The 27,066-nt window shown below is 44.6% G+C and overlaps 1 protein-coding gene across 3 annotated transcripts in view; it reads left to right on the top strand.

Moving 5' to 3' along the window:
• Positions 1-27,066, top strand: part of PALD1 (phosphatase domain containing paladin 1) — a 106,996-nt gene that overhangs the window by 48,584 nt on the left and 31,346 nt on the right. For all 3 annotated transcript variants that reach the window (XM_053388526.1, XM_053388527.1, XM_053388528.1), the window contains exons 3-18: positions 561-663; positions 1,285-1,464; positions 2,447-2,611; positions 4,152-4,312; positions 5,446-5,521; positions 6,970-7,121; positions 8,499-8,595; positions 9,711-9,815; positions 14,835-14,930; positions 16,371-16,505; positions 17,554-17,670; positions 18,851-19,030; positions 20,314-20,511; positions 21,283-21,423; positions 22,292-22,363; positions 23,390-23,530. In XM_053388526.1, coding sequence (XP_053244501.1) covers positions 561-663; positions 1,285-1,464; positions 2,447-2,611; positions 4,152-4,312; positions 5,446-5,521; positions 6,970-7,121; positions 8,499-8,595; positions 9,711-9,815; positions 14,835-14,930; positions 16,371-16,505; positions 17,554-17,670; positions 18,851-19,030; positions 20,314-20,511; positions 21,283-21,423; positions 22,292-22,363; positions 23,390-23,530 — 2,119 coding nt within the window. The remainder of the gene's footprint in view (positions 1-560; positions 664-1,284; positions 1,465-2,446; positions 2,612-4,151; positions 4,313-5,445; positions 5,522-6,969; positions 7,122-8,498; positions 8,596-9,710; positions 9,816-14,834; positions 14,931-16,370; positions 16,506-17,553; positions 17,671-18,850; positions 19,031-20,313; positions 20,512-21,282; positions 21,424-22,291; positions 22,364-23,389; positions 23,531-27,066) is intronic.

Here is a 27,066-nt window from a genome sequence, read left to right as displayed (position 1 = left end):
AGCTGTCCTATACAGGGATCGAACCTGCAACCTTGGCATTACCAGCACCATTCTCTAACCATGCTCTTCTGAAATGCATGTGGCTGCTTCCCCCCGTCTTCCTGCATCAAAGGTTAGATGTAGACCAGACTGTTGGCAGAAGAGGCATCACTCAGTGGTAGAGCATCTGCTTTCAGGCAGAGGGCGCCAGGTTCAATTCCCAGCGTCCCAGAACCTTGGAGAGCTGATGCCAACCAGTGTGGACAATTCTGAGCTATGTGAACTCTGTATAAGGCAGCCTCCTCTGTAATTCTGCCTGTGCAGTTTGGTAGAAGAGGCAGTTTGCACAGACTTCTAACATCTTAACACCTCTTTTCATCTCTTCTCATCTCTCATCTCTTCATCTCTTCATCTCTTCCAAACTAACTAGGGGTGGAAAGAAAGTAGACTGGGATCTACTGCCAGATCTTTGGGTGATTTGCAGTATTTGTTACACTGCTAAAAAAAGAAAAGCACATATTTAAAGCCCTATTTAATTGCAGAAAACCCCACTATGAATTTCTTCCATGTGCTTCTTACAGCTACAATTGCAAAGAAGAGTTTCAGATTCATGATGACTTATTGAAGGCCAGCTATACTGTGGGGCGGATTACAGAGTCTACTCCGGAGCATTACCTTGTACAGGTGAGCACCGTAGACTTGGCTTGGGGCATCCAGCATTCAGGGACTGAGGCATAAGGATGTCAGAAGAGCTTCTCCCCCCTCCCTCCCTGCTGTGACCAGCCAGATGCTGCTGGAGAAAGTGGAGCATGAAGTCAGTTGCCCTCTCCTGCTGCTGTCCCATCTGGCAAATGGCCTCTGAGTAGGAGGTTCCCTCCAGCCAATACAGCAAACAGCCGTATCTTCCATGAATCTGTGTCAATCCCCTTTTAAAGTCATTTAAGCTAGTGGCCATTACTGCATCTTGTGGCAGCAAATTCTGTGACCGATTTATGTGTTGTATGAAAAACTTGGTTGGAGATCGTTCCACCAGTGTGAGCGTTTCAGCTTCTTGGTTGGAATGATCTCCCCTTTCCTTCCCCTGGACACTGTTTTGGAGGTTCCCCTGACCTTCCCAAAGTCAAGTTTGTGGGGTTTGGGTGCCCAATGGCGGCAAAAAGGCTCATTGCCCTAGCAGAAAACCTTGCACTGGCTTCTGCTAGCAGGACTTAACAGCTGAATCTGGCCCATAGCATCCTGCCTTCTTTTCCATGTTGAAATATGCATTATACTTTTTCTACTTTCTTTTTCCCTTCCCTATTACAGGGGAAATACTTTATGGTCCGTGACGTATACAGCAAGCTAGATGTCCTCAACACTGCCAGCAGCTGCGGTGCTCCAAACTTTCGGCAGGCAAAAGGGGGGTATTCTGTGTTTGGGATGGGCCAGCCCAGCTTAAACGGATTCAAGCAGGTCCTGCAGAAACTGCAGAGCGACGGCCACAAGGTCTGTGCGGGCATGGAAGTCAAGCTAATGCACAACTCAGAATGCGAACGGGAACAACAGTTCACTACTCCCACAACCCTCCACACGTTCTTTCAACGCGTAAGGGGGGTTCATGTGAAGCCCCTGCTGACCATTTTACTTTTAAAAATCCTATTTGCTTTTCGTTTTGAGGTTGTTTTTAACAACCATGGGGTGTATACATGTTAATGAAACAAGGAATAAATAAATCATTGGGCACCGGGACGATGACCCCCCAAATTTTTGTAAACTTTTAATTATTGTTATTTCATTTTGTAATGCATATAAAACAGGGAGTGCAATTATAACAACCTACAAAAATTACAAGGCGAACAAACTATGAAATAGTGCGATGAGCAGTTGCACCGGAGTCAAAATAACAAAAGTCCAACTAAATGCTGTCAGTTTTATCAGATTGAGGGCACAGGCGCTACTGAAATTCGTTGCCCATCCGTTTCTACATTTGAGATGTTAGCAAAGCATTTTGTGTGTGCCTTTGCGTGCTTCTGATTATGTCATAAGTTCCTATCTGCTTTCAGCTATGATGTGCTGTTAGCCTCGTGCTTCTGTGTCCCTATAACTATACGAATATGTGTGTGGTGTTCTTATACTCCCACTCCCACATGTGTGCATGTGTTTGATGAATCCAAATATAGCTGTTGAGTGGGAACAGAACAAAAAGATTCCACTTTAATATGTACATGAAGACCGTGATGTAGCGACAATCTTTTATTCTTCTCGGAACAGCACCTGGGAGCTTTGCCTCGAGCTGTTGTGCATGTCGCATATAGTCCATATACTTAGTCAGGGTCACTAGAGTCAAAAAGAAAATGCTAGAGGTTAAAAAGAAAAGAGGTGACCCATAGGAAAGTGGCAGTGCATCAAATGGGCTCTTATATGATATCAACTTGCAGCTTAGCTTACCGACACGGCTTAGCCAACACTTTCCTCTCTGTTGCAGCAGGAGTGCATCGTATTCTGTGTCCGTGAGGAACCTGTGCTTTTTCTGCACGTGGACAATGACTTCATGCCCTACACTCCCAGGGGAAAGGAGAACCTGCACGAAAACCTGCACAGCCTGCACAGGGGTGTCAAAGTCGAAAACCTGGAGCTCTCTATTCGGAAAGAGGTGATTTTTCTGAGTGTCCGAGGAGGTTGCACAGTACCGTGGGACCTGCTAGAGATGGGATCGTCCGTTCATTCTTTGTCTCAGTGCCTTGCCACTTAATTCCACTACAGCAGACATAGGAAGCTGTTCCATGTACCTGTTCCTGGAACTGGAAGTGGGGAGAGTGTCTGTGGTGCTCGGATCTTGCTCTGAGGGCTTCCAACAGGCATCTGGTTAGCAACTGCGAGAACAGGATGCTGGGCTAGTTGAGCCTTATCTTCTTAAAGTCAGACCACTGATCTATCTAGCTCAGGACTGGCAGCACTGGAGTCCCCTTGCACGTAACGTGTGACCTTTATTCCAGATCTTCTGGCTTATTTTTGGGGCGTTTTTTAAAAATATAGCTAGATGGTAGGTATGCACTTAAATTATTCAGCTGGTCATGTAGTTTATTGATGGGAAGTCAGTATGTGTGTGTACATTCGCTGATAATTCTGTGTTGTAGAACTGGGAAGCCATATTATAGACGACTTCATATTCTGCTGAGAGGACAAATAGGTATTGTTATGGCTATCGGGTGGTTGCTCGAGAGCGATCAGGGAAGATGCCTCACTGGTCTTTTCAAAAGCTTTATTATTGGTGCTAAAACCTTTACAAAGGCAGAGCGCATCTATTCCGTGTCTTGCTCACTCGCTGGCAGAATCTGAGAGTGGGCGGTCCTTACACCTTCCCCAGCAGAGTAGTTTCTTGACCCCCAGCCTACACCTCCCCTCTCTGTGTGAAAGCCTACTGCGCAAGGAAGGATAGGGTAAAGGGGGCTCCCTCCTCCCCACTTTGCTCAGGCAAGGTGTCCTGGCACCGCCTTGCATCCTCCGCCCCCTGCATCTCCTCCCCGCTAGAGTCGTGGCTTCCTTCCTCCGCTGAGGAAGTGCTGCTTCCCACGATCTTTGGGGGCTCTCTGTAATCCATCCGCCTTTCCCCCTCTCGCCCCTGAGCTGATGGCAGTTCCCTGACAGGTATATTAATTAGCATGGCATTCTGTGAGCTCCTTTGTCATAGTGTAGTCCAGTGTTGTTTCAGTAGCATCTGCCTTACTGGATTGGACTGGGCTAGGGATAGGAAGTGGTTCCCAGGTTTCCATGGCGACCTATCCGTGGCCAAACTTGGCCCTCCAGCTGTTTTGGGACTACAATTCCCATCACCCCTAGCTAACAGGACCAGTGGTCAGGGATGATGGGAATTGTAGTCTCAAAAAAGCTGGAGGGTCATGCTTGGCCATTACTGCAAAAGTTTTCAGTGGGATACACAGATATCTGCCATGGTACCTCTTGGTTCAGTGGCACAGGTCCTACTTGGATAAACCATGTGAGTGGGTAGAATGGACTAATTCCTCTAACTTGAAATTTACCATGGCGCTCTCATGTCTCTGTGGTAAAATATTAGGCCAGTGGGTACTCTCTGGGAGTGTGTGTGTGTAGGTGTAGGTGTAGGGAAGTTGTGGAGGCGTGTTTTATAAAGCAAGGCTCTTCTCAGGTTGGTTTATTGGATTTATCTGTTGAAGATACATGACTTCGCCCAGCTGAAGGAGAACACGTATTACGTCTACAACGATATCGAGCATTTCAAAGACGAGCCCCATTCGGTGAGAATCCGCTATGAAGAAGACATCCACGTGACAGAAGAAGTGTACAAGAGGCCCGTCTTCCTGCTGCCATCTTACAGGTAACTTTTCCATGAGAGAACAAAATGGTCCCTGCTTGATTATATCATTCGTGTTAACTTGGCTGTCTCTTCTTTTCAAATGTTCTTTGCCCATCTTCATCTTCCTTTTCCGCAGTGTGTGTGTGTGTGTGTGTGTGTGTATTACTAAGGGTTCCGTGCCCCCCCATAAGGTAACAGAACTGTAAAAACATACTGTACTTTCCTCAAGGACAAACCTTTTACCTGTAAATAGATTAGATTAGAAGTAGTGTCCCCGTTAGTATTCCTCTGCTTTCAGAAGTGGTGGCAGCCTGGAAGAGGCCTTTTCTGTGGCAGCCCCCCCCCCCAAGTTGTGGAACACCCCACAGAGGTGTGTCTGGTATTAGATACAGCCTGGCCTTTGACACTTGAGATGTGTGTTCTCGGGGCTATCCATCATATTCCTGGGACTGTAATTTGTTTTAACTGTTTTTAATTCTAAATTTCAAATTGTTGTCAGGACAGGTAATAATAACAATAATACAGTGGAACCTTGGTTCTCGAACTTAATCCATTCCAGGAGTCTGTTTGACTCCCGAAACCATTCAAAAACCAAGGCGCGGCTTCTGATTGGCTGCAGGAGCTTCCTGTACTCAAGTGGAAGCTGTGCCAGACGTTCGGCTTCCAAAAAACATTTACAAGCTGGAACACTTACTTTTGGGTTTGCAGCGTTTGGGAGCCGATTTGTTGGACAACTAAGCCATTTGAGAACCAAGGTACCACTGTAATAATAATAATGGTAGTGGTGTTTAAAGAATAAAAGTATTTTTGTTGAGAGGGGAAGCCTTGCACACAGCCTGTAAGTTCAGAAAGCTAGCAGGCTGTTACACCACTGAGGTACACAACCATGGCAAGAACCAAACACAGCCCTACTACAGAGGCTTATAACTGAACAACTGACAAAAGAAAGAGTTGGGGGACGAGTGGAGTGAATTTAGCAGGTTGCCACAGGCATCGTATGTGGGTTCCTCCTCCTTTCCATGCTGGCACATTGAATTAACCTAACTTCTGGGTGAGTGGAATTGACAATGCAGTATTTTAAAAAAACACGCCTATAGTTTTGATCCTGGCTGTTTTTGTCTCTCTGCTCCCAGTAACACCCCCTTTCTTTGCAGGTACCACCGGCTGCCTTTGCCTATGGATGGAGCCCCCTTGGAAGCACAACTTGATGCTTTCATCAGTTTCCTCAGGGTAAGGGCTGCCAAAGAATGTTAGGGTCTACAAGCTGCCTTGAGTGTAGCATCCTCTGTTTTAAACAGGCGGCAACATGCAAAGCTGTTGCTGCTCAAGGTAGCGCAAGTTGGATGCCATTGGTTGGTGAAAGATTTATCTTTCCTTCCTTTTGCCTGCTGCTGCCATGCACATACAGCTAAAAGCGGTGGCTATTTTTTGGCACTCTGGAGCTTGTAGCTGAATACATGCATTTGTTGGCAAACCTATATTCGCTTTGGGAGCGTGTCTGGAGTTTCGCGACCATGTTTGGATGCCTGATGTGAAAAACCCAAATGTCCACCCACACAGGTGTTTTTTTTAAAAAAAAAGGTGTGTGACCCAGCCAGAAGTTTAAAACACTTTTCAAAAAGTATCATTGATTTCATTTGAAATCAGTGTGGCTTGAAACTGCAAGCATAAGATGGTTTTAGAAATGAGATATTGTTCCATTGATAACAAGAAATAGAAACGTGTTTTTCAATATTTCTGCCTTCCAAGGAGTTTTCAACCATTTTTAATATATGAAACTAATTTGAGAAAGGGTTTTTTTTTGGGGGGGGGGAAATAAGAAGATCTTCCTGGCTTTGGGGGACAGTAAGCCATTTTGGAATGTGTTTCTCTTTTTTGTTGTTCATTTTTATATTCCACACTCCAAAAAAGAGCACTCAAGGCAGCTCATTTTAAAAACAAACTAATGGTACATCATAAAAAAAGAAATCAAACAGTAGTAAAAGAAATAGCAGCAGCATGTAAAAAGCAATCACTTTTTGTCTTCTTGCCAACTCTTCTGTTTATTTATTAAGGCACCCGGTCAACTGTATCCTCTATACTACTCCAGTGTAAGTTGGGAATTGAGGCATTCTGGTTTTTCAGATTCACTTTAGAGTCTGATTGGATGAGTGAAGTTGTACATGTTATGTAAGCCCCAAATAAGTTTGCGGGTTGGACTCTGTCTGAAATCATTGGTTTCTTTCCCCCCAAAGGTTGCAATCTAGCCTGAGGTATCAATTGCAAGTCCAGTCTGCTTGGTGGGATACAGAACCCTATGTCCTTCCAGATGGCATGGGACTGCAACTCCCATCAGCCCCAGGCAGCAGAGCCAAAGGTCAGGGATGCTGGGAATTGGAGTCCCAGCAGCATTTGGAGGGCTACAGGTTCAGCATCCTTGGATTAAACCATACGTGACATGAGCAACATAACTATCAACCCCCTGATAGCAGAACGAACGAGATGGCGGACTAGTTTGGGAGAAATGCCGCTTTCCTCTTTCTGCCATGTCCTTTTCCTTCTCTCCCTCCTGTGCTTCAGCGATACAAGCCTGTTATTTCCCAGATTGTAAGAGAGGCCTCTCCTCTGGCCCCATCAGCTGTCAGTCTGAGGGAATGGCAGCCCAAGAAATGTCCTTGCACTGTATTTTTGTCCTGCAGGAAAGTCCCAATGTGCTCCTTCTCCAAGACCCCAGCAAGCCTCCTCCCGCCCTGCTCTTCAGCTGCCAAACAGGAGTCGGAAGGACCAACCTAGCCATGGTTTTGGGCACTCTGGTGCTTTATCACCGCAAGGGTGGGCTGCAGAAACAAGAGTAAGTATGCCTTTTCATCCTGAGCTATCTTGTTGGTTGTCCTTGACTCTTGTCAACCAACAAACTGACATGTGCCACAATGCAGGAACCAAAAAGAGAGAGAGAGAGATTTCAGGATCCAATCAGAAGCTAGGATGGCTTCTGTAATTCTGGGATGTCCCGCTTAAAACGGGATGGTTGAAGGGAATACAGTCTCCCCACTGGCCTGATATTTCCCATCCCTGAACTGGGTAAGCAGAGCTGGTAAAGAACTCTGTGAGAGAATGTGGAAAATTGTTGTCACTCAGAGGAGACAGTACTAGGCTAAATGGGCCAATAGCATGTTTCAGTACAAGTCAACTTCACAACCCCACAAGCCTTTTGTTGTGCCTCTCCCATACCCAGCAGTAAATTGACAGTCAGACAGTTTCACCCCTGACAAGTTGGTTGACAAGAGTTCCATAATGGAAATGAAGCTGAGAGGGAGGAGTGTTGGTTTGACTGGCATTGGAGATTCTGGCTTCCCTTACATCCAAATGTTGGGACTGTACTCCATTTGGAACTATATAGTTTCAAGGAGACAGAAGACTCTCTTAGGTTTCGCCTCCATACACCACTCTCCCTTGCGGATCAGTCTGTGTACCCTGGTCCACAGTGTCTCACTTTCCATTGTTACTATAACTCGGATTGGTGGGAGCAAGTATGACAGTGCAAATAGTTGTGTCTCAAGTAACTGAGCCACACCATAAACTACAGGGGAAGCATTTGTGGGAACCCTAGACGTTTTAGGGCAGCCTTTCTCAATCTTTGGTCCCCAGCTGCTATTGGACTACAACTCCCATCATCCCTAGCTAGCAGGACCAATGGTCAGGGATGATGGGAGTTGTAGCCCAACAATAGCTGGGGACCCAAGGTTGAGAAAGGCTGCTCTAGGGTTATTATCCTGGGAAATGAAGCATGCACTGCTTACATTCCTACATTGCAGGGGGTTGAAATAGAGGACTGTTTGGGTCCCTTCCAACTCGGCAATTCTATGATTCTATGATCTAAATCTTTGATTCTGTGATTTTAGATGTTGCATGTAGATGACCAAAATGCAGAACAGGAAAATAGGATTATGAAATAATTGGCTTGGGAGACATTATTGACTCCTGCAGTAGTATATAAGTGGCCAGCTCTTGAAGCGGAATGATATTTCATTGAGTGTGGACGTAATAAACACCATGGCTTGTGTGTGTCTATATGAAGGTGTTGGTATATGAAGCAGGGGATTACATCTGATAGATTTTTGAATGGGTGGAAATGTGCTCTCAAGTTGGCATAGCTGTGTGTGTGTTTGACAGAGAGAGAGTTCACTTCACATTAAAGATATCATATTTTGACCTTTTCCAATTACAGCCTTCCACAGCCCACTAAGTCTTTGCCAAGGGATCGATTTCGAATTATTCAGACCTTTATCGACATAGTACCGAAAGGCCAGCAGATAGTTGAGGAGGTAAGCAAATTTGCATTGATTTGCAGATGGAGCCTTGGCAATAAAGTCCCCTGCTGCTCTTGCCCTTCTCTTGACTCCCTTTCTCCACCCCCTCCATTTCTGCTGTCTGCAGTCCTTGCCCGTGGCAGCTACTGATGTAGAACCAAGCACGCCATATCTCTTTAAGGCTAAGATGGTGTTATCGGGCACCACTTGTTCAGAAGTGATTGTCAAAGCTCTCTTTACAACAGCTAGTCAAGGGTGTAGAACAGAGCTTTCCAAACTGTGTGTCGCGCGAACACTCCCCAAGCCCCAGGAGCTTAACCTCTAGTTTGCTAGTAAAGCTGAATTATTGTGCTGCAAAATGATGCATGTCCAAAAAGTGTGTCACCAACATGAAATGTTTGGGGAGCACACACTGGTTGCAGTGCTCCTTTAGCATTATTTGCATAATGGTTAATGTTGGAGGTTGATGATGGACTTTCTTTCTTTTAATTAGGTTGTACCTACCAGCACTGTTTTGGGGGGTTCTATACAAATGCATGGAATACAGTGGTGCCTCGCAAGACGAAATTAATTCGTTCTGCGAGTTTTTTCGCCTTGCAAATTTTTCGTCTTGCGAAGCATGGAACTGCACCTCTTCAAGCAATGCGCCCGGTTTTAAGAAAAAGGAAACAAATTCGCAAGATGTTTTCGTCTTGCGAAGCAAGCCCATAGGGAAATTCGTCTTGTGAAGCAACTCTAAAAACAAAAAACTCTTTTGTCTTGCGAGTTTTTCATCTTACAAGGCATTCGTCTTGCGAGGTACCACTGTAGTGAAACAAATTTAATAAAACCTGGTTAAGAGAACAGCACAGTCAAAACCAAAGCTGGCTGTTCTCCCCAGTTGTTCTCAACCCCCCAATGAAGAAAGGGAATGCATCTACGCTAGAAACTTTTCGATTACCTGTGAACTTGATAAGTTTGAAGGTTGTCCAGAAAGTGGCCGCAATTTTGAACTGTGCCATTAAACTGGGGAGTGCCTTTCCAGGCGATAAGACCAATGGGGGTATGCGCAAATGTAGCATGCAAGAGATTGAAGGGTACAGAATCCTCTCTCTCTTGAGTAGATTGACATTTGCCTTTGGCTTTCTCAGGTGGATTCCGCTATTTCCTTGTGTTCGGAAATGCATGACATGAAGGAAGCCATCTACGAGAATAAGAAGAAGCTGGAAGGGATTGGAGAAGATTATCGGATTCAGGTATCGGTTGGGCTGAGCCTCCTTCTTAAATTTTTAAGCATTTAATTTAATGATTGAATTAGTTTACTACTTAAAATCTTGACCTAAGCTTATGGCATTATTAAGTTTCCTAAAGTGGCGTCCGCAGCTGGGCTTGACCCATGTTATGATTATGCCTTTCTAAGGGACATTGGGATATTTAATGTACGTCTACCTCAGCTCACAACTGATGTTTCCTTGGAAGAAAGGCCACCTTTTAAAATTTAACTTAGGCTCCATCTGTGTTACACATTAAAGCCATGTCATACCACTTTAAACAGTCATGGCTCCCTCAAAAGAATCCTGGGAACTGTAGTTTGTTAAAAGTGCCAAGAGTTGTTAGGAAGCCCCTATTCGTCTCACAGCGCTACAGTTCCCAGAGTTTCCTGGGAAGAGGGATTAGTTGTTAAACCACTCTGGGGATTGTAGCTCTGTGAGGAGACTAAGGGTCTCCTAGGGACACGGGTGGCGCTGTGGTCTAAACCACTGAGCCTCTTGGGCTTGCTGATCAGAAGGTTGGCGGTTTGAATCCGCATGACAGTGGTGAGCTTCCATTGCTCTGTCTCAGCTCCTTCTGACCTATCAGTTCGAAAGCATGTCAGTGCAAGTAGATAAATAGGTACCACTGGGGCAGGAAGGTAAATGGCATTTCCGTGCACTCTGGTTTCCGTCACGGTGTCCCGTTGCGCCCCGAAGTGGTTTAGTCATGCTGGGCACATGACCCAGAAAGCTGTCTGTGCACAAACGCCGGCTCCCTCGGCCTGAAAGCAAGATGAGCGCCGTAACCCCATAGTCACCTTTGACTGGACTTCGGAGTCCAGGGGTCCTTTACCTTTGCTTTTTTTTAGGGGTCTCCTAACAACTTTCAGGAGCTTTGGGGTATTGGCTTAGTTGTGTTGCTGCAACTCATCCTAGCTAGGAACTTACATTGGTATACATACACATGTGACTTTGCCTCTGCAGAATATCTTAGCATCTTGCTTCCCTAGAATATTAAAAATAAATATTATTCTTAGCATTTTATGTAGTGCATTAAAAATCTTCCAAGGACTTCCAAGGGCCATAGAGTAGCATTCAGTAGCCCCATTCAGCATAACACGTTTTATAGAAATTGCACTTGCTCATTAGTTCTCCCAAGCTTCATTAGACATTTTCTCCTTTTGCATACCAGTTCATTGTCGGTGTTATGTGTTGCCTCTTATTGGACCCACTGTTGTTAATTAGTGTGTACAGTTCTCAAGAGTTCCGAGACTCGGCTTCATCTGTCCTTACTGCTGCTTAGATTTTTTGTTTCACTTTTTGAGAAAATGCTCTCTCCGTTCCTGACATACAGCTTTTTCCTAAAAGTTGACAAAAAATGTGAAAAAGGAAAGATGAGCACAGGGGACACACTGCTTCAGTTTTCCTTTTGGTTGCCTCTCTCCCCTGCCCTCCCTGCACCCCCCCCCGCCCACCGCGTGCCTAAAGACATAAACAGGATAGACTATAAAATTATTCAGGTGTAAATTATGGCTATAAACAAGGACAGTTTGTACTGAAAGTCAGAAAGCTTTCCAAATGTTTATTCAGGAAACCGGAAGGATATATTGTTTTTTCAAGAGAACACTTGCCGTTGAAGATAAAAGCACTTGCTATTATTTGTTTTTTATCATCACATTTGTAAAGAAGGGTCCAGGCTTTGGGTGGTGCCAGGGCTCACACCAGAAGGGATTTATCTTCTGCGCCACCTCCTGCTTGGCTGAAGGAGACTTAACTGCACTTGCAAGGAAACTGTCTTACATCCCTGGGGCAATGTGTGTGTGGTGGCAGGGCCGAACTCTCATAAAAGCTCTTTCCCTCCCATACCTGAGGGTCCTTTTCTCTTGCCAGCTGTTCAATGCCTTTGTCTCTTTTCCTTCTCTTTGTTCCTTAGCAAGGGCTGTGTCTAACAGGCATGGAAGGTGCAAGGCAGGACTGGTGAGGATGTGGGCTGGGGGGTGGGGAAGGGGCTTGGCTGGGGAAGGGGTGTGGGATGAGGAGAATCTTGAGGGCCAGGTACAAGTGTCTGGAGGGCCACATTTGGCTCCCGCCCTGAGGTTCCTCATCCCTGCCTTAATCCAGCTCTGTTAGCTGCAGTTAGCCTCCTGTGAAAAAAGTGCTATATGCAAGGCTGTGTAAGCAACTCTTGGTTTTTAATTTGTGCAAGCAAGGTGTGGCAGCTGCACCTCGGAAAAGAAGACTGAAGTAACAGTCCTTCAATTGTTAATGTTTCATCAATGTTTACTGTGCTTATTATATAATAATAATAATAATATAATAATAATAATATAATAATAATAATTAATAATAATAATAATAATAATAATAATAATAATAATAATAAATTTATTATTTGTACCCCGCCCATCTGGCTGGGTTTCCCCAGCCACTCTGGGCGGCTTCCAACAAATTAATGATTTAATTTGTTGGAAGCTGCCCAGAGTGGCTGGCGACATATAAATAACTTCTTCTTCTTCTTCTTGCAGCGTTCCAAAGCCCCAACTCCTTTGATATTTGCCTTTATAGCAAGGTGCATTAGTAGGCACAATACAGTTAATTAGTTAGCATATAAATGAATTTTTAGACCATTATTCAGTTAAATACAAAGTTCATTCTGTTGATGCATACTGAAAAACTGTTGCCTAGTACTTTAATCAAGGGGTTGAGAACCCCCTTTTTTTAGCCTGAGAGTCTTAATTCCCTTCTAGTCATCGTTCTGGGGGCCACACTCACACAGCCCCCTCTGTCCTCCATCCAACTGAATCACCTGACACTCTGTCACCTGACATAATGCTTCAAAGCATTATGGGAGTTCACGGATGCATTCTTGCCGGTCAGAAACACGCAAAGGAGGGGCACGGTGAGGAAAGGGGATGTGGTCTGGCGGGAATCCCAAGGAGCAGGCAGAGAGGCCACGTTTATCCCTCAGGCCTGAGGTTCTCCATCACTGCTCTAATCCACCCTCTGCAGACTGCTTGTGACTGGTAGGCGGGACTACCCACCTGTCAGGGATGTGGCATCCTATGGTGTCAGGTTATACCACTTTAAAGGAAGAATCAGGAGTGTGATTTAAGCACGTCCTTTGAATTCTTTGAAAAGGTGGCAAGTGTAAGCCCTGCTTGCAGAGGAGCAACCTGGCTGGTGTGCCAAGCACTGACCCACTGCTTGAGGCAGCTACCTTACTGTGCCTCATGATAGGGCCCGGCTCTGAGACTCAGGTTTGAAGATCACTGGGTGACCTTGGGCCAGACACTATCTCATCACAACCTTATCTACCTCATAAGCTTGTTGCGAGGGGAAAAAGGATGGGGAAGAACCACTCCATTTTGCGAATGGAGCTCTGGAGCAGCCAGTGGCGTAGCGTGGGTTGTCAGCACCCGGGGCAAGGCAAGTAATTTGTGCCCCCTAACCCGTGGATTTGCGCCCCCTAACCCGTGGATTTGCGCCCCTAACCCTAACCCCCAGATGTTGCGCCCGGTGCGGACGGCCCCCCCTGCACCCCCCACGCTACGCCACTGGGAGCAGCCATTTTGCGAATGCAGCCCTGGATTTCCTGTCTGGGTGAATTTCAGTTTGGCCTTTGCAGGATGCGGCTGGCGTATGTCTTCAGCGGCTCTGAGAAATAAGCCTTTGGACCCCGCTCTACATTTCAAACACAGGGACTGTTTATTTGAAGTTCAAACACAGCAACAGCTCTTCTTAAAACAATGGAAAAATTTCCTAGGGTTATGTTCTCATTGGACAAAATGCATCATGGAGGAAGAGTGATGTGTGTCTCTGTAAATCTATGTTTATAGTGTATACCATGCCTTTCCAGCCTTTAAATCTCTTGATTCCATCTCAAAAGCCGCTAATGGCTGTCAGCTATATAGTGGCTAAATATCCCTCTCTTCACCTCCCCTTCCCCCCAATCTGGAACTGCAAAAATGGGAAAGGTTGACGGGTACCTGGCCGGCCACATTTGTCTTGATAAATCACATATAAATCCGATATCTGCACCATTCAGTCTTGTTTCACTGAGAAAAGGCAAGAAGGGACCATTTTATTTAACAGACTCGTATATAAGTTTACGCTAACAAGTTTATCGCTCACTCGACAAATGAATGTTAGAGGGCAACCATAAAGTGTGCCACAGTTTTAAACTCTTGCCTCACCTTCACCCCACAGATAATTAGGGAGACTTTAATGTGGAGCGTGCCCAGTTATCTCTTCTCTCTCCCCCTTTAACGCATAGCTGCATATTTTCCATGCAGGAGAATGTTCAGTTTAGTCCTAAGCATGTTCCTTAATCTTTTTGATAAATGACTTGTGGCCGGATTTCTCTTAAGGGGAGATAACAAGTAAATATTAACGAAAGACAATTATGTAATGTCGCAGATTTCCAGTGGACTGCTTGCCAAATTCTTTCTCTCCCCTCGCAACACCTCCCCAAAACAGAATGTAGTCCCTTTATAAATAGAGTCAAATGTTAAAGTTCTACATTTTCCATATGGCGAGCCAGTATGGTTTAGTTTTGTAGTTGGACAGGGGAAATCAGTCAAATCCTCACTCAACTATGCAAGTCCCTGGGTGATAATATCAAAGTGTTGAAAACCAGATATCGCCTAGCCCTACTCTGCGGGGGAGGGCCTCCTGGAGATACCCTCTTATTATCATGTTCATTCTGCACCAATGGGCTTTTAGTGTGGTAGCACCTACGCTTTGGAATCCCCTCCCCATGAATATTAACACAGCTTCTGTCGTCTTGGTGCCTACCAAATACAGTCCACCTTCAACAAAACTTTTAAGCTAAGATCTGTCACAGTCTGTGTCTGTTTTGGAATTGCTTTTAAGATGTTTTTATTGTTTTGTCACTTGGTGTTTGCTACCCAGGGCTTCTTTGGGAGGAAAGGTGGGATGCAAATTTAATAGCAGCAGCAGCAGCAACAACAACAATGGCAAGTGCCTCTTATTAATATGACTATTTGTGTGTTTGCATTGTAGGGGAACAGCACCAAAGAGTATTTCCTTCAGAGGACGTTGCAGAGCCTTGAGCGCTACTTCTACTTGATAGCTTTCAACTATTACCTTCACGAACAGGTGAGTATTCTTCCCTGAGCTAAACGATGCTGTGCATTTTTCCACCCTTGCCGGGTGTACCCAGTGATGGGGTGCAGACATCTTACATATGTCAGGGAAAGTGGAACTAGATGTTGCAGTGCCAAGGGTGGGGGGTAGGAACCGGACACCAAGCCTCTTTCTTCAGAGCCAAATAAAGGCTCTCAGAGCAGCTTACGAAAGCCACTTCCAATATGGTCCCTTGCCCCCTAAGACTTGCCATGTAAACACAGGAGGAAAATGAAATGGGAGGGAAGAGGGGAAGCAAGCTTGAAAATGAAACAGAAATATCCTTAAAAGCTGCAAGAGGCAAAAAACAAACAAAAAGCTTTTAAATCAGGCCAAAACTTCTCTTTAAAAAGCCCCATTTTCACTTTACAGCAAAAAATAATGAGGCACACAGGGTCTCTGTTGGGAAGGGTGTTCCACAGCCTAGGCACCACAGCTGTGGGGTGGGGGAAGCCTGAGCAGACCCACATGGAAAGTGGGGGGTCCTTGCGAAATGCTGAATCCACATTGTTTAGTTCTACCCTTATAAACATTTCACTTGCATACAATGGAAACTGAACGTGAAGCCCAGAGAGACTGAAGTGAATGTTGAACCCAACCAGTCATCAAAATTTTCTTTGCTGGCAAGCTCTTGGGCAGGCATAGGCGAACTCGGCCCTCCAGATGTTTTGGGACTACAACTCCCGTCATCCCTAGCTAACAGGACCAGTGGTCAGGGATGATGGGAGCTGTAGTCCCAAAACATCTGGAGGGCTGAGTTTGCCTATGCCTGCTCTTGGGAGTCTGTGGTCAGATCAAATTGTAAAGGGAGATGGCTTGTGTTAGATAAACTTTTATTGTGCTAGCCAAAGGCCATGGCATCAAGTTGGCTGTTGTCAGTGTCACTGTCGTTCCCACTGCTCTTTACTCAGTGGCCACTATGATGAAAACATTAAGAGCCCTGTAATAAAAGAAACCTTTAGCTCAGTCAAATCAAGCAAAACACCCTTGACAATTTGCCATGTTGGTTTACAGCAAGTGTTCCCCAGACTTGGGTCTCCAGCTGTTTTCGGACTACAAATCCCACCATCACTAGTTAGCAACACCAGCGGTCAGGTTGAGAAACACTGGTTTACAGAAAAGGAAAGGGAGAAAAGGACAACTTTATATCCTGTTCTGCGACAGCAGATTTGGCCACCATGCCTTGTGTCTTCCATACCCACAAGATGTTTACATAATTCTCTCTGCTGCTAAGATTATGGCCTCAACTAGCAGCATCTTCAGCCAATGCGTGTTATTCCATAAGGAGGAGAAAGTGTTTTTTGTGCCAACAGGATGCCATGTTTTCTAACGATTACTTGTGATGTGTGCAGTACGTTGATTTGCTTCTGACAGTGTCCCTGTCTGTCTTGTCTCCCTTTCCTGGACTGGAAGTACCCCCTTGCTTTTGCCCTAGATTTCAGCCGATGGATGTGCAGGCACTCTGAACTATACAGGCTTCAAGCCAACATGAACCTGTTGGAGCTTGTGGTCACAGGGGAGCAGATAATTAAGGGGGCACGAGTGCTGGTGAGTCAACTATTTTGAGTTATTGTTGTTGTTTTTATTATTAAATATATTTACCCTGATCAGCCTGCCTACACTGCCTGACTTTTGAACACCCTTCCTTGGAGCCGTCTTGGACAGCATCTTTGCATTTTATTACATTTCTGTAATAATAATTATGATTTATTACTACCACAACTACATTTATATCCCACTTTCCCTCTAAAGAGCTCAAGGTGCCGTACACAGTTCTCCTCCCCATTTTATTCTCACAACAACCCTGTAAGGCTGAGGCTGAGTGGGGATTTGAACCCTGGTCTCCCAGGTCATAGTCCAACACTCTAACCACTGTGCCACACTGGCTCCCGCTTGTGGATGCAATTGTTCTCCTTGTTAAAGGGTTGGACTATATCACCTTTCTCCCCCACCCCTACATGCTCAGCCTTCTACTGAGGATGCAGTCAGGTTTTATAAAACGTAACAGCACGTTCTTCCAGGGATTCTGTTAAACTGAGTGTGCGCAGGCATGCCTGAGCACCAGCGGACATTGGGTGGCATTCGGTGCTAGCCCTACTCAGAGCAGCCCCATTGAAGTTAGTAGATGTGGCTAAGTTAGGTTCGTTAATTTCAGTGGGTCTGCTCCGGGTGAGATATAGTTGAATGCCACCCATTGGGCAGATTACCCTCCGTATCTGCGTATGCTTTGGGTGATTTCAGATCTGCATCGCATTCATGTGATTTGGGGACTATTGTTGCTCTTTCTGTAGGCCACCCTTCCCCAACCTGGTGCCCACTCCCAGATGCTGTTGGGCTGCGGTGCTTCTCATCCCTGACCACCGGCCACATTGGGTGCGGCTGACGGGCTTCATCTGGAAAGGCACCACATTAGGTTTTTAGTTTAAGTGGGATTTGGAAGGAGGTTGTTGGTGTAAGAGCTGCTGTCCTTCCCGGTATGATCTTGCCGAGGCAGGAAGTGCTTGAGGAAGTGTCTCTGGGAACCGCATGAGCAAAATGAATGTCCAGCTTTTCCTAGTTGGTCGCCGCAGCCTTTAGAGTTCTGCTTCTGCTGCAGGTGGTGGATGAAAGGTTTTCTCCAGATGTGCTCAGCACGGTCAAGGAGATGAGCGTGGCCAACTTCCGGAGAGTCCCCAAGATGCCTGTGTATGGGATGGCACAGCCAAACACCAAGGTAATTGAACAATGCTGTGTAGTTTCTGAGAAGAGAGACTGAGATAGGGCCAAAGAGCTCTCGGATTAAAAACAGGCATTATTATTATTATTATTAAAAAAAATCAAAACAGGAATTTGATCCTTAAAAAAATAAAATAAAAAGACAGTGGAGTATCCAGATTTCCCACACCTGTGAAACCCAGTGAAGTTGTGGAAACAAAAGGAAGCTGACTGAGAGCCCTTGAGAAACAGTCACACAACTAACCAGTTGTAGGGTTGTTGCTTTTTAAATCTTTTTAAATGCAGGCATTTAAATGCAGGCATTCTCTGATTGATTGATTGATTGATTGATTGATTGATTGCTTTTCAGGTTTATACATTTCACTAATTTTGCAATCATTTTAACATTTCAAAACTTGACTTCCTTCCCCCTCTTTCTGCATTACCTTAAACTTATTTTTAATACCTTGTGCATATACAAATTAACTTAATTTGCTCATTTATTCATCTTACTTTAAATGTATACTCTTATAAAACTGGAGGTCATTACAACAACCCTGCCAATGTTCTTATCTGCTTACAATTTATCTGTAAATATTCAATAAACCACTTCCATTCTTTTATAAAGAGTTTGTTATCTTGCTTTCTTATTCTTCCAGTAAGTTTCACTGTTTCTGCATATTCCATAAGTTTTTGTATCCATTCTTCCTTTGCTGGGACTTCTGCTTCTTTTTATTTTTCAGCGAGTAGCATTCTTGCAGCTGTAGTAGCATTCTTGCAGCTGTAGTAGCATGAATAAGTTTCTATACAGTTTTGGTAGTTCTGTCCCTATAATTCCCAAAAGAAAAGCTTCTGGTGTTTTTTTTTTATTTTTACAAACATTATTTTAAACATCCTTTTCAATTCATTATATATAATTTCCCAGTACAGTGGTACCTCGGGTTAAATACTTAATTCGTTCCGGAGCTCCGTACTTAACCTGAAACTGTTCTTAACCTTTAGCACCACTTTAGCTAATGGGGCCTCCTCCTGCTGCCGTGCCGCCAGAGCACGATTTCTGTTCTCATCCTGAAGCAAAGTTCTTAACCTGAAGCACTATTTCTGGGTTAGCGGAGTCTCTAACCTGAAGCGTATGTAACCCGAGGTACCACAGTAAGTGTTAACCTTACTACAAGACCACTATTACTCATTTTCTTCAGGCTATAGGGAATGTCTTGAGCTACCTGACAGATACGAAGAGGAAGTATTCCCACATCTTGTGGATCAATCTTCGCGAAGATGTGGTCCTAGAAGGGAACGAGCAAACCTACACCGTCCGAGAGGTTAGCAACCTGGAGCAGCAGATTACAGTGCCTGCAACGTCACCTGAACAGCTGGAGGTGAGAGCCCAGGCGCTTTTAACTTCTCTTTTTTCCTTCGCCAGGTAAGTATTGGGAAACTTTTGAGTTGATCTGGGGCAGTTAGCATTTCACAACAGGCAGCCACTCTGCAGGAATTGGAAAAAAATGATAGTGTTTTTCTAGGGTGGCTTCTAAGGATGCTGTGCAGTTAAAAAGTATCCGACAAGGAGATTCTTACTATCTGTTGACATTTGATGGCACTTTGCATCTTTCATTGTGGCTGTTGTTGTATTGGTGTGACAGGCTAACTGTTGCACCCCCCACCCCAAGCCCCGGTTTTTAAACTGTTATGATGCAGGAGTGAACAAGGAGGACACATCCATGGTGGCATGCTCATCACAAAGGACATTTTTCAGCCTGTTGTCTTTTCCAGATTTAACCTCTGCGTCTCCATATGGAGCTGATCGATCCTCTTTCTTAGAAATAACAGATGCCAGCCTAAGCTTGTTCTCCCCTTGCATTATTTATCAGACGAATTGAGTTTAAAAGCATTATTGGCTCACTCCATTTATTTTTTTAATTCCACGTTGGAGCACCTTGGAACCTTAAATTGATCAGCTTTCTTTTTTTTTAATTTTTATTGTTTCTCAAAGATTTAAACAAATTTATTTGCATACAGTATGCCATTCTCTTGCATATTTCTTTTTGACTTCCCACCCTGGTGTTTTTGTTCATATCCTTGGTTGCTGCATTATGCTTATTATCAACTCCCCCTAACTCCATCTTATATTTTCCCCACCACCACTCATATCTCGAATCCAAAAAAGGCCTCCAGTTTTCCATAAACAGTTCATCATTTGGGTCTCTTAGTTCTACAGTCAGTTTTGCCATTTCAGCATAATCTATTACTTTTATAAGCCATTCTTCTTGGGTTGGAATCTCTTCCTTTTTTTCCATTTCTGCACATATAGAATTCTGGTTGCGGTTGTTGCATACATAAAAAGATTAGTCATCTTCTTCGGAGCCTCCATCCCAATTACCCCTAGCAACAAGGCTTTGGGTTTTTTTTGGGGGGGAGGGAGCACCAATTTAAACATCTTTTAAAATTCATTATTATTAATGGCACTGGCTTTCATAGACCTCATTCCTTTTTGTCAGATGCACGCAGTTACAAAAAGCAGGCACACAAGGATTGTGGGGAGGGGAATTGTACGTGAGTGAGGCCAGAGGGAAACGAAAAGTGATAATTGCATAGTTAACTGTGGTAATTCCTCATGAGCCTTTTTGTTTGTTGCTTTTGCCTCATTGCTTCCCTCCTTCAGAAACTCGAATCTGTTGTGAAGAATGACCTGCTGAAATCCCAGAAATGGCTGGAGGTCTATCTGGAACAGGAGAAGCAGATGAAAATGTTAAAGACATGCCTGACCATGCAGGAAGTCTTCAACCAGCACAAAAGCACCTGCCAGGGGTTGGTGTATAAACGGGTTCCAATCCCAGATTTCTGTGCTCCTAAGGAAAAGGTAAGCACCACACAGGGACCCCATATCTCCGCCCCTTACCTTCTTCCACATGGAGAATTTTAAGATGGCTGATACTTAAGCAACCCTTCTCTCCACTTGCTAGTCTTCTACTGAATAGTCCAGCCTTTTGTGGGTGCCTTTCTTTTTTGGGTGGGTGGGGGCAGGGAAGTGAAGCCTCTTGTGGGGAAAAAATTGCACAGCTGCACATAATGCTTTGTCCTAAAACCATTTTTTCAGCTAGACAAAAACCATGAGCCATTATTTTTTTCCCACCCCCCTTCGCCCCATCCCCTTGATTTTGCAATAGGGATGCCCCCAGGGATTTTGTCTAGTCTTTGTGTTTTTAAGTAAACAGACCTGATTTGTGCTTCATGAAATGCAGTTGTCCTGTGGTTTTTTGCACTTCTCCAAATTATGTGACACGGTTCACATGACTCAACTAAAGTCTTGGGCTGCTCAGCCCCTAGATGGGGGCGAGCCCGTCCCCCACAATAAACCCGGTTTGCGTTTCCTTAAAAGAGGCATTGGAACATGCATTAGTTAGGTGCTATTTAGAATCCCTTTGCAGCAACTTAGTGTGATTAAAATCTGGTCTGTCTGTAGTGGATTTGCCTCATCAGGGCATTGCTGCCACCTAAAGGCCTTTTGAGGGACAGAACATACATTTGGCACATGCCGTGAGTACTGTACTGAGCACATGTGAAAATCACACACACACACCCCTGAGAAAGACTAGGCTGCTCACAAATGCCCTTTGTGTGCCACCTTTAGGATTTTGACCAGCTGCTGGAAGCCATGAAGGGTGCTCTGGCTGAAGACTCCCGCACAGCCTTTGTGTTCAATTGCCACAGTGGCAGAGGAAGAACCACCACAGCCATGGTCATTGCTGTCCTCACACTCTGGCATTTCAATGTATGTACTAATTTGGAGACCTGTGTCCCACTTTGTGAGGGGTCTGGGATTCTACAGGGAGGGGTACCTGATATTATGGGCAAAATCCTTCCTGAAATGTGTGCAGTGCCCAGGGTTTAAATCTTCTTGGTGTTAAAAGTCTCTTGGCTTTTGCAGAACAATTTTAAGGACTAGTCTTAAGTTTCAACTTTTTAAACATATACAATCAAGACACAATAATATATTTTCTCTTATTTTTGTTGATTCCCACCCCGTTTTTCATGGAGTTGTTGTTTCTCCCCTTCCACTGCACCCTATTTTCTATCTATTAAATCAAAACTACAATATTATAATCTGATTACACCTGTTTCTCACAGCTCAAATCCTGCTCGCGAGTTCATCGTACTATAATATTTCTTTAAGTAGTCCGAAAAAGGCATCCATTCTTCTATAAAAGATTCTCTTAATTTTGCTGTTAATTTTCCCCAGTTTTTCATAGTCCATTATCTTGCTTATCCATTCTTCTTTCGTGGGAACTTCTTGCTTCCACATCTGCTCATAAAGAATCCTATCTGCTGCTGTTACATACATAAACAACTTTAATATTTTTTGATTGGGATTTTAAGGAATTTTCTTAACCTAGGCAAGATACATAAATAGAAATAACGGATAAAGGATACATTTTAAAAAGAATGATACCTTTTCTAAAACATAGAAAGTGAAAAGTACCAGAATTCTACAATAATTACAGTTCCTTGTGTCTTACATGGCATATTACTAACTTCATAAGCAGCCATATATTGCAGTTAGTAATAATTCTGTGATACTGTTGTTTATCTCCTGTGTTGCTCAATAACCAAATCTAAGACTCCTCTTCTTGGTGCTTCAGGGAATCCCTGAGATGGTTGAAGATGAAATTGTGAGCGTGCCTGATGCCAAGTACACCAAAGGAGAGTTTGAGGTGCGTATCTTCCACTTTTAAAATTAGGCGACAGAATATTCTTAAGGTAATGTTTCTGAAAGGGCAACCTTAACCACCACAAATAAATAAATCAGCACTATCACCACAAACACATCTGAGTGCACAGGTGATCTTCCATCTTGCTCGGTTGCTGCTGACATCAGTTTCTGCCACATCTCTCCCGCTGCCTCTGCAGTAACTGAATTCCGGGGACCCCCCCCCATATTTTCAAGAAGGGGGCTGCCCCCAAAATGTGGTGAACCTCAAAAGGACACACCAGGACAAAGATGTTTAGCCCTGCCATATCCTTTTGAGTATTGCCAGGAACCTGGCAAGGTGAAGCAACTTCGACCCACCTTCCCAGAAGACACACAGGCGATCTTTGCCAGGGACGTGCAGGGCGAAGCATCTTCTCCTGCGCACCCTTTTCAAAAAAGTAAGGTGGCTGGCAGTGGATGGGCCTGGCTGGATTGGGTGGGGGGCGTCACACATGTGACATTATTCATGCGCGTGTGCCCCCCCCAATATTGGACGCAACTCAGCACCGCTGCCTTAGTTTGCAGCTCAGAAAAGAAAGGGACAAAAACAAAATATTGAGGAACAGAATCTTTTGTCAGTTCTGATGTGAATCTGGCATGATCCACATCTTCCATGCTGTTGGGTGGGTTTGTACTGCCATACCCAGCAGGTCAGTAAGACATTTTTACAGGCTGGTAACTTTTGTGGGCTTATTTACAAGGCTGCTTTAAAGGGATCTAAAGGGTCGGAACTAAGTGTGACGTGTTGATTCCTGTGAACATTCTTGAGACTGGCATTTGCGCTTTTCAGAAGGTACTTTTGAGTCCCTTATGTGATGTTTTTGCAAAACTAGTAGGGAACGGAATGCCAGAAACGGGGGGCAAACTATTTCCCTCTTTACTTCCCCCAGAAGAAAATTTCAGCGGCTTAACATTTGCTCTTTGTGAAAGAGAACATTCCAGGTGGGAAGGTTTCATGTTAAGCTGGGCCCTTGCTTTTGTCTGCCAGGTGGTCATGAAGGTGGTACAGATGTTGCCGGAGGGACACCGAATGAAGAAGGAGGTAGATATGGCACTGGATACCGTGAGTGAGACAATGACACCCATGCACTATCACTTGAGGGAAATCATCATATGCACCTACAGACAGGTAAGCCTAGCAAACGCGTACCATGGATGTTGCTTTGAATTTCCGCACGCCTTTGGTGGCTCCCTCTGTTCTTTGCCATTTCGCTCTGCTGTTAAGACAGACATAGGTCTGCTTATACTTGGTGATTAGTTTCAATGGGCAGGGCTGGACGTGCAAATGAGATGGCGGGAGGAGTACAACAGGGAGAGGACAGAGACATCAAGAAGCAAAGGGTGTTTGCTGTCTGTGCAGATTAGATAGAGATCAACTGCTGATCTCAGGAGCTGAGTGCACAAGTCAAGGGGGAACGGGCTGCAGTTTCGTTTGGAAATGGTTTGCCTGAAGTTTCAGAGAGCTTGTCTTTGACTGATCCACATGTTGTTATAGCTGGGGCAGGGAGGATCTGGCCCCCTGCTGCAGAACCTTCTGCCGAGCTTGTGTTCAGGAGTGTAAGAAATTCTGTGGCCTTTATCAGTTATAAGCATTAAGCAAGCTTACATAATTTCTCATATTTAGCTTAGTATATTCTCCAAGTGATACTCTGCTTTGTCTCTCTTGGCTTTTATAGTCACGGGAAAGGGGGCAAGGAGCTCTCTTATCTACCCAGAAGCTATCCTTCCTTGTAAGATACATGCCCTGATTTGCATTGTCTATTAAAAGGACATCAAAGCCTGCCAGTTTCTACCAGAGCTGCTGGTTGGTTACAGCAATCCTGTGCACCAGCACTAGTGCTCACCATCATACTGCTATCAAACACCCACCCACCCACAAACATATGCACGTCCTCTGCAACAATATATCTGGAAAGGCACTTTTTGCGTACAAGTTTTTGTGAGGCTTTCTTTGCATGATATTTCATGGATGGCAAAGGAGCTTTTTAAAAAACAAAACAAAAACATGCTAGCACATACGTAACTGAATCGTGATTCTGTGCTAATATATAGAGAACACTGATTCCAGCACCACTGCCTCCCTGGAGTCATTGAAGCCTGAGGCACTCTGACACCAGTTACAGAATGCTGAACATTGTGGGTCACTGTCTGCAAACATGACACCAGTCCCATGTCAGCCTAACCTGCGTGGAAGCTGTTTGCAGTTGTTGATATACTGAGCAATGGTAGTATATATGAGCTGAATAACTAGCCTTCAGGTCACAGAGTTCATTATTTACCAAAAGCCAACAGAGGGCAGCCGAGTGCCTTTGGATTTTCTGATAATATGTATAGATGCTGTTCTGAAATCTGCAAAAATCCAAACGAAAATAGTAGGAGGGGTCGCATACCACTTTAGAAAGCTCAAGATACTGAGTCAGTGTGACAGTCATTTTCCTTCCAGTTTAGAGATGGCTCACATCTCCATGTTTACTGCTTGATGCCCTGCATGTGTGAATGACCCATTGTGCATGAAATTATTTTTATTTTACTCCATTATTACTTACTTCACATATGTAAACACCGCAGAGGGAAATTTCATGTCGTCTCAGAACGCAATCCCAAAAGCAGTCCTTTTTTTCCAACAGGCTTCATGGTTATTCTGACTCCTGTAGTGAAATAAACGTACATGCATATGGGAATCGGATCCAAGATCTAGCTTAGGAAGCCAATGTTCGGAGCATTCACTGCCCAGACCCAACACACAGCTTCAAGCTGTTTGCATATAGGGTGGTTTCTGCTAGTCATTAAAAGAGACCTTGTGCAGTATTGCAGACACAGAACTGAGCCTGTGTGTCTTTTTTTCTTTTTCACTGGCTTGTCTTTTCCCCCATTACCCTGTCTGGAAAAACCTGTTTGACTTCCCTGCTATCAAAAGCCCAGCAGTTCAAGATGAATGAAATTTGGCTTTCCTGCCTCAGCCGCAAAGCTCTAGGGGAACTGTGGTTCTTGACAGATGTGGGCTAGTTTAGAGATCACATTGACCTCCTCTAGTGTGCCTAAGCTTTATGAGTAGCAAGAGCCTATAGCTGGCAGGGGGATGAAAAGGGCCTTAAATGTGGAGGTGGGTAATCTGTGTCCTGTTGAAGACCTTGTTGCTTTGATACTTACCCTCTCTCTTTCCTTCAGTTAATAAAAATGAAATCCAGCATCCTAACTAATATTTATCCCTGAATACAGCTCTTCTCCCTTGTACAGCTGTGGGCCTTTGTCATCATGTGAAGCTTTTGGGTGTTCTTAGTGAGTGGAAAATCCCACTAGATGGCAGGTTTCAACAGCCAAGCACTCTCAAAGGCTACGAACACAGCATTATTGCATGACATAGTGAAAACAACAAAACCTTAATTTTAAAACCACATTATCAGGGTGTGTTTTAAAATCTCACTGTCAATCTTGTGTGTCTGCTTTTCTTTAAAAAGCAAACAAACTGTTTTAATATCTCCATATTTAACATTTTTTTTAAAAAAAACCAACAACAACACATTTGTTCATAGACAGCTGGTGGAGGATTTCCCCATTTGGTAGCACAGTCTATGCAAGACTTACTAAAACTAGCAATGAATCTGATCCTTGCACGTGCTAGGCTGTGTGCAGGCATTTCCTCACCTAGCAAATGGTTTGTACTTTGATTTCTAATCAACTATAGGAAAGGAGGAAAAAGGTGGCTTCTCCTTGCCTAATCCTGAGCAAATTGTCAGAGCTGGCAGCAGCTGCCAATGGTCTACTAGTGTGTGGGTAGCACACATCCCCTAAATTAGGATATGTATTGTGCAGTCCTGAGTATGTAGAGGACTCTGTATGCAGAGGATTTCCCCTGAGCTGTGGCCTCTTCTTTATGACTTGTGCAGAGTCCGATTTGGAGAGCAATACGTGTAATCGTGTCTCAACTCCCAAATCGCACTTGTGGAATTGGGGCTAATTTAATTCATGCATGACTAATATTTTATCCACAATAAGGCTGAAAGCATTAAAGGTCTGTAACACATAATTAACACGTGAAATAGGTGGAAATGCCACAAAGATGCAACGATGGCTTTACATTTTTTTATTTTATTTTTTGCTAGAAAAAACAACAACACCATGTCTGTTAACCATTCCTGGCAATAATGCCATTACAGTGTGACACTCTGAATGCAAATAATAATAATAATAATAATAATAATAATAATAATAATAATTTATTTATACATACATACATACATACCGTATTTTTCGCCCTATAGGACACACTTTTTCCCCTCCAAAAATGAAGGGGAAATGTGTGTGCGTCCTATGGGGTGAATGCAGGCTTTCGCTGAAGCCTGGAGAGCGAGAGGAGTCGGTGCGCACCGACCCCTCTTGCTCTCCAGGCTTCAGGAAGCTCTGTGCAGCCCTCGGGAGCCCGGCGCGAAGTCGCACTGGGCTCCCAACGGCTGCGCGGAGCTGCCTGCAGCCCCGGGCTTCGCGCAGCTCCGCGCAGCCATCCGGAGCCCGGCGCGAAGTCGCCTGCAGCCCTGGGCTTCGCGCAGCTCTGTGCAGCCCTCCAGAGCCCGCTGCGAAGTCGCGCTGGGCTCCCAACTGCTACGCGGAGGTGCCTGCAGCCCCGGGCTTCGCCCAGCTCTGCGCAGCCATCCGGAGCCTGGCGCA

The sequence above is a fragment of the Podarcis raffonei genome, chromosome 5 (genome assembly GCF_027172205.1).
Source record: "Podarcis raffonei isolate rPodRaf1 chromosome 5, rPodRaf1.pri, whole genome shotgun sequence".
NCBI classification, from domain to species: domain Eukaryota; kingdom Metazoa; phylum Chordata; class Lepidosauria; order Squamata; family Lacertidae; genus Podarcis; species Podarcis raffonei.
The sequence above is the reverse complement of the archived record's forward strand: the minus strand, read 5'-3'. Positions and strand labels throughout refer to the sequence as shown.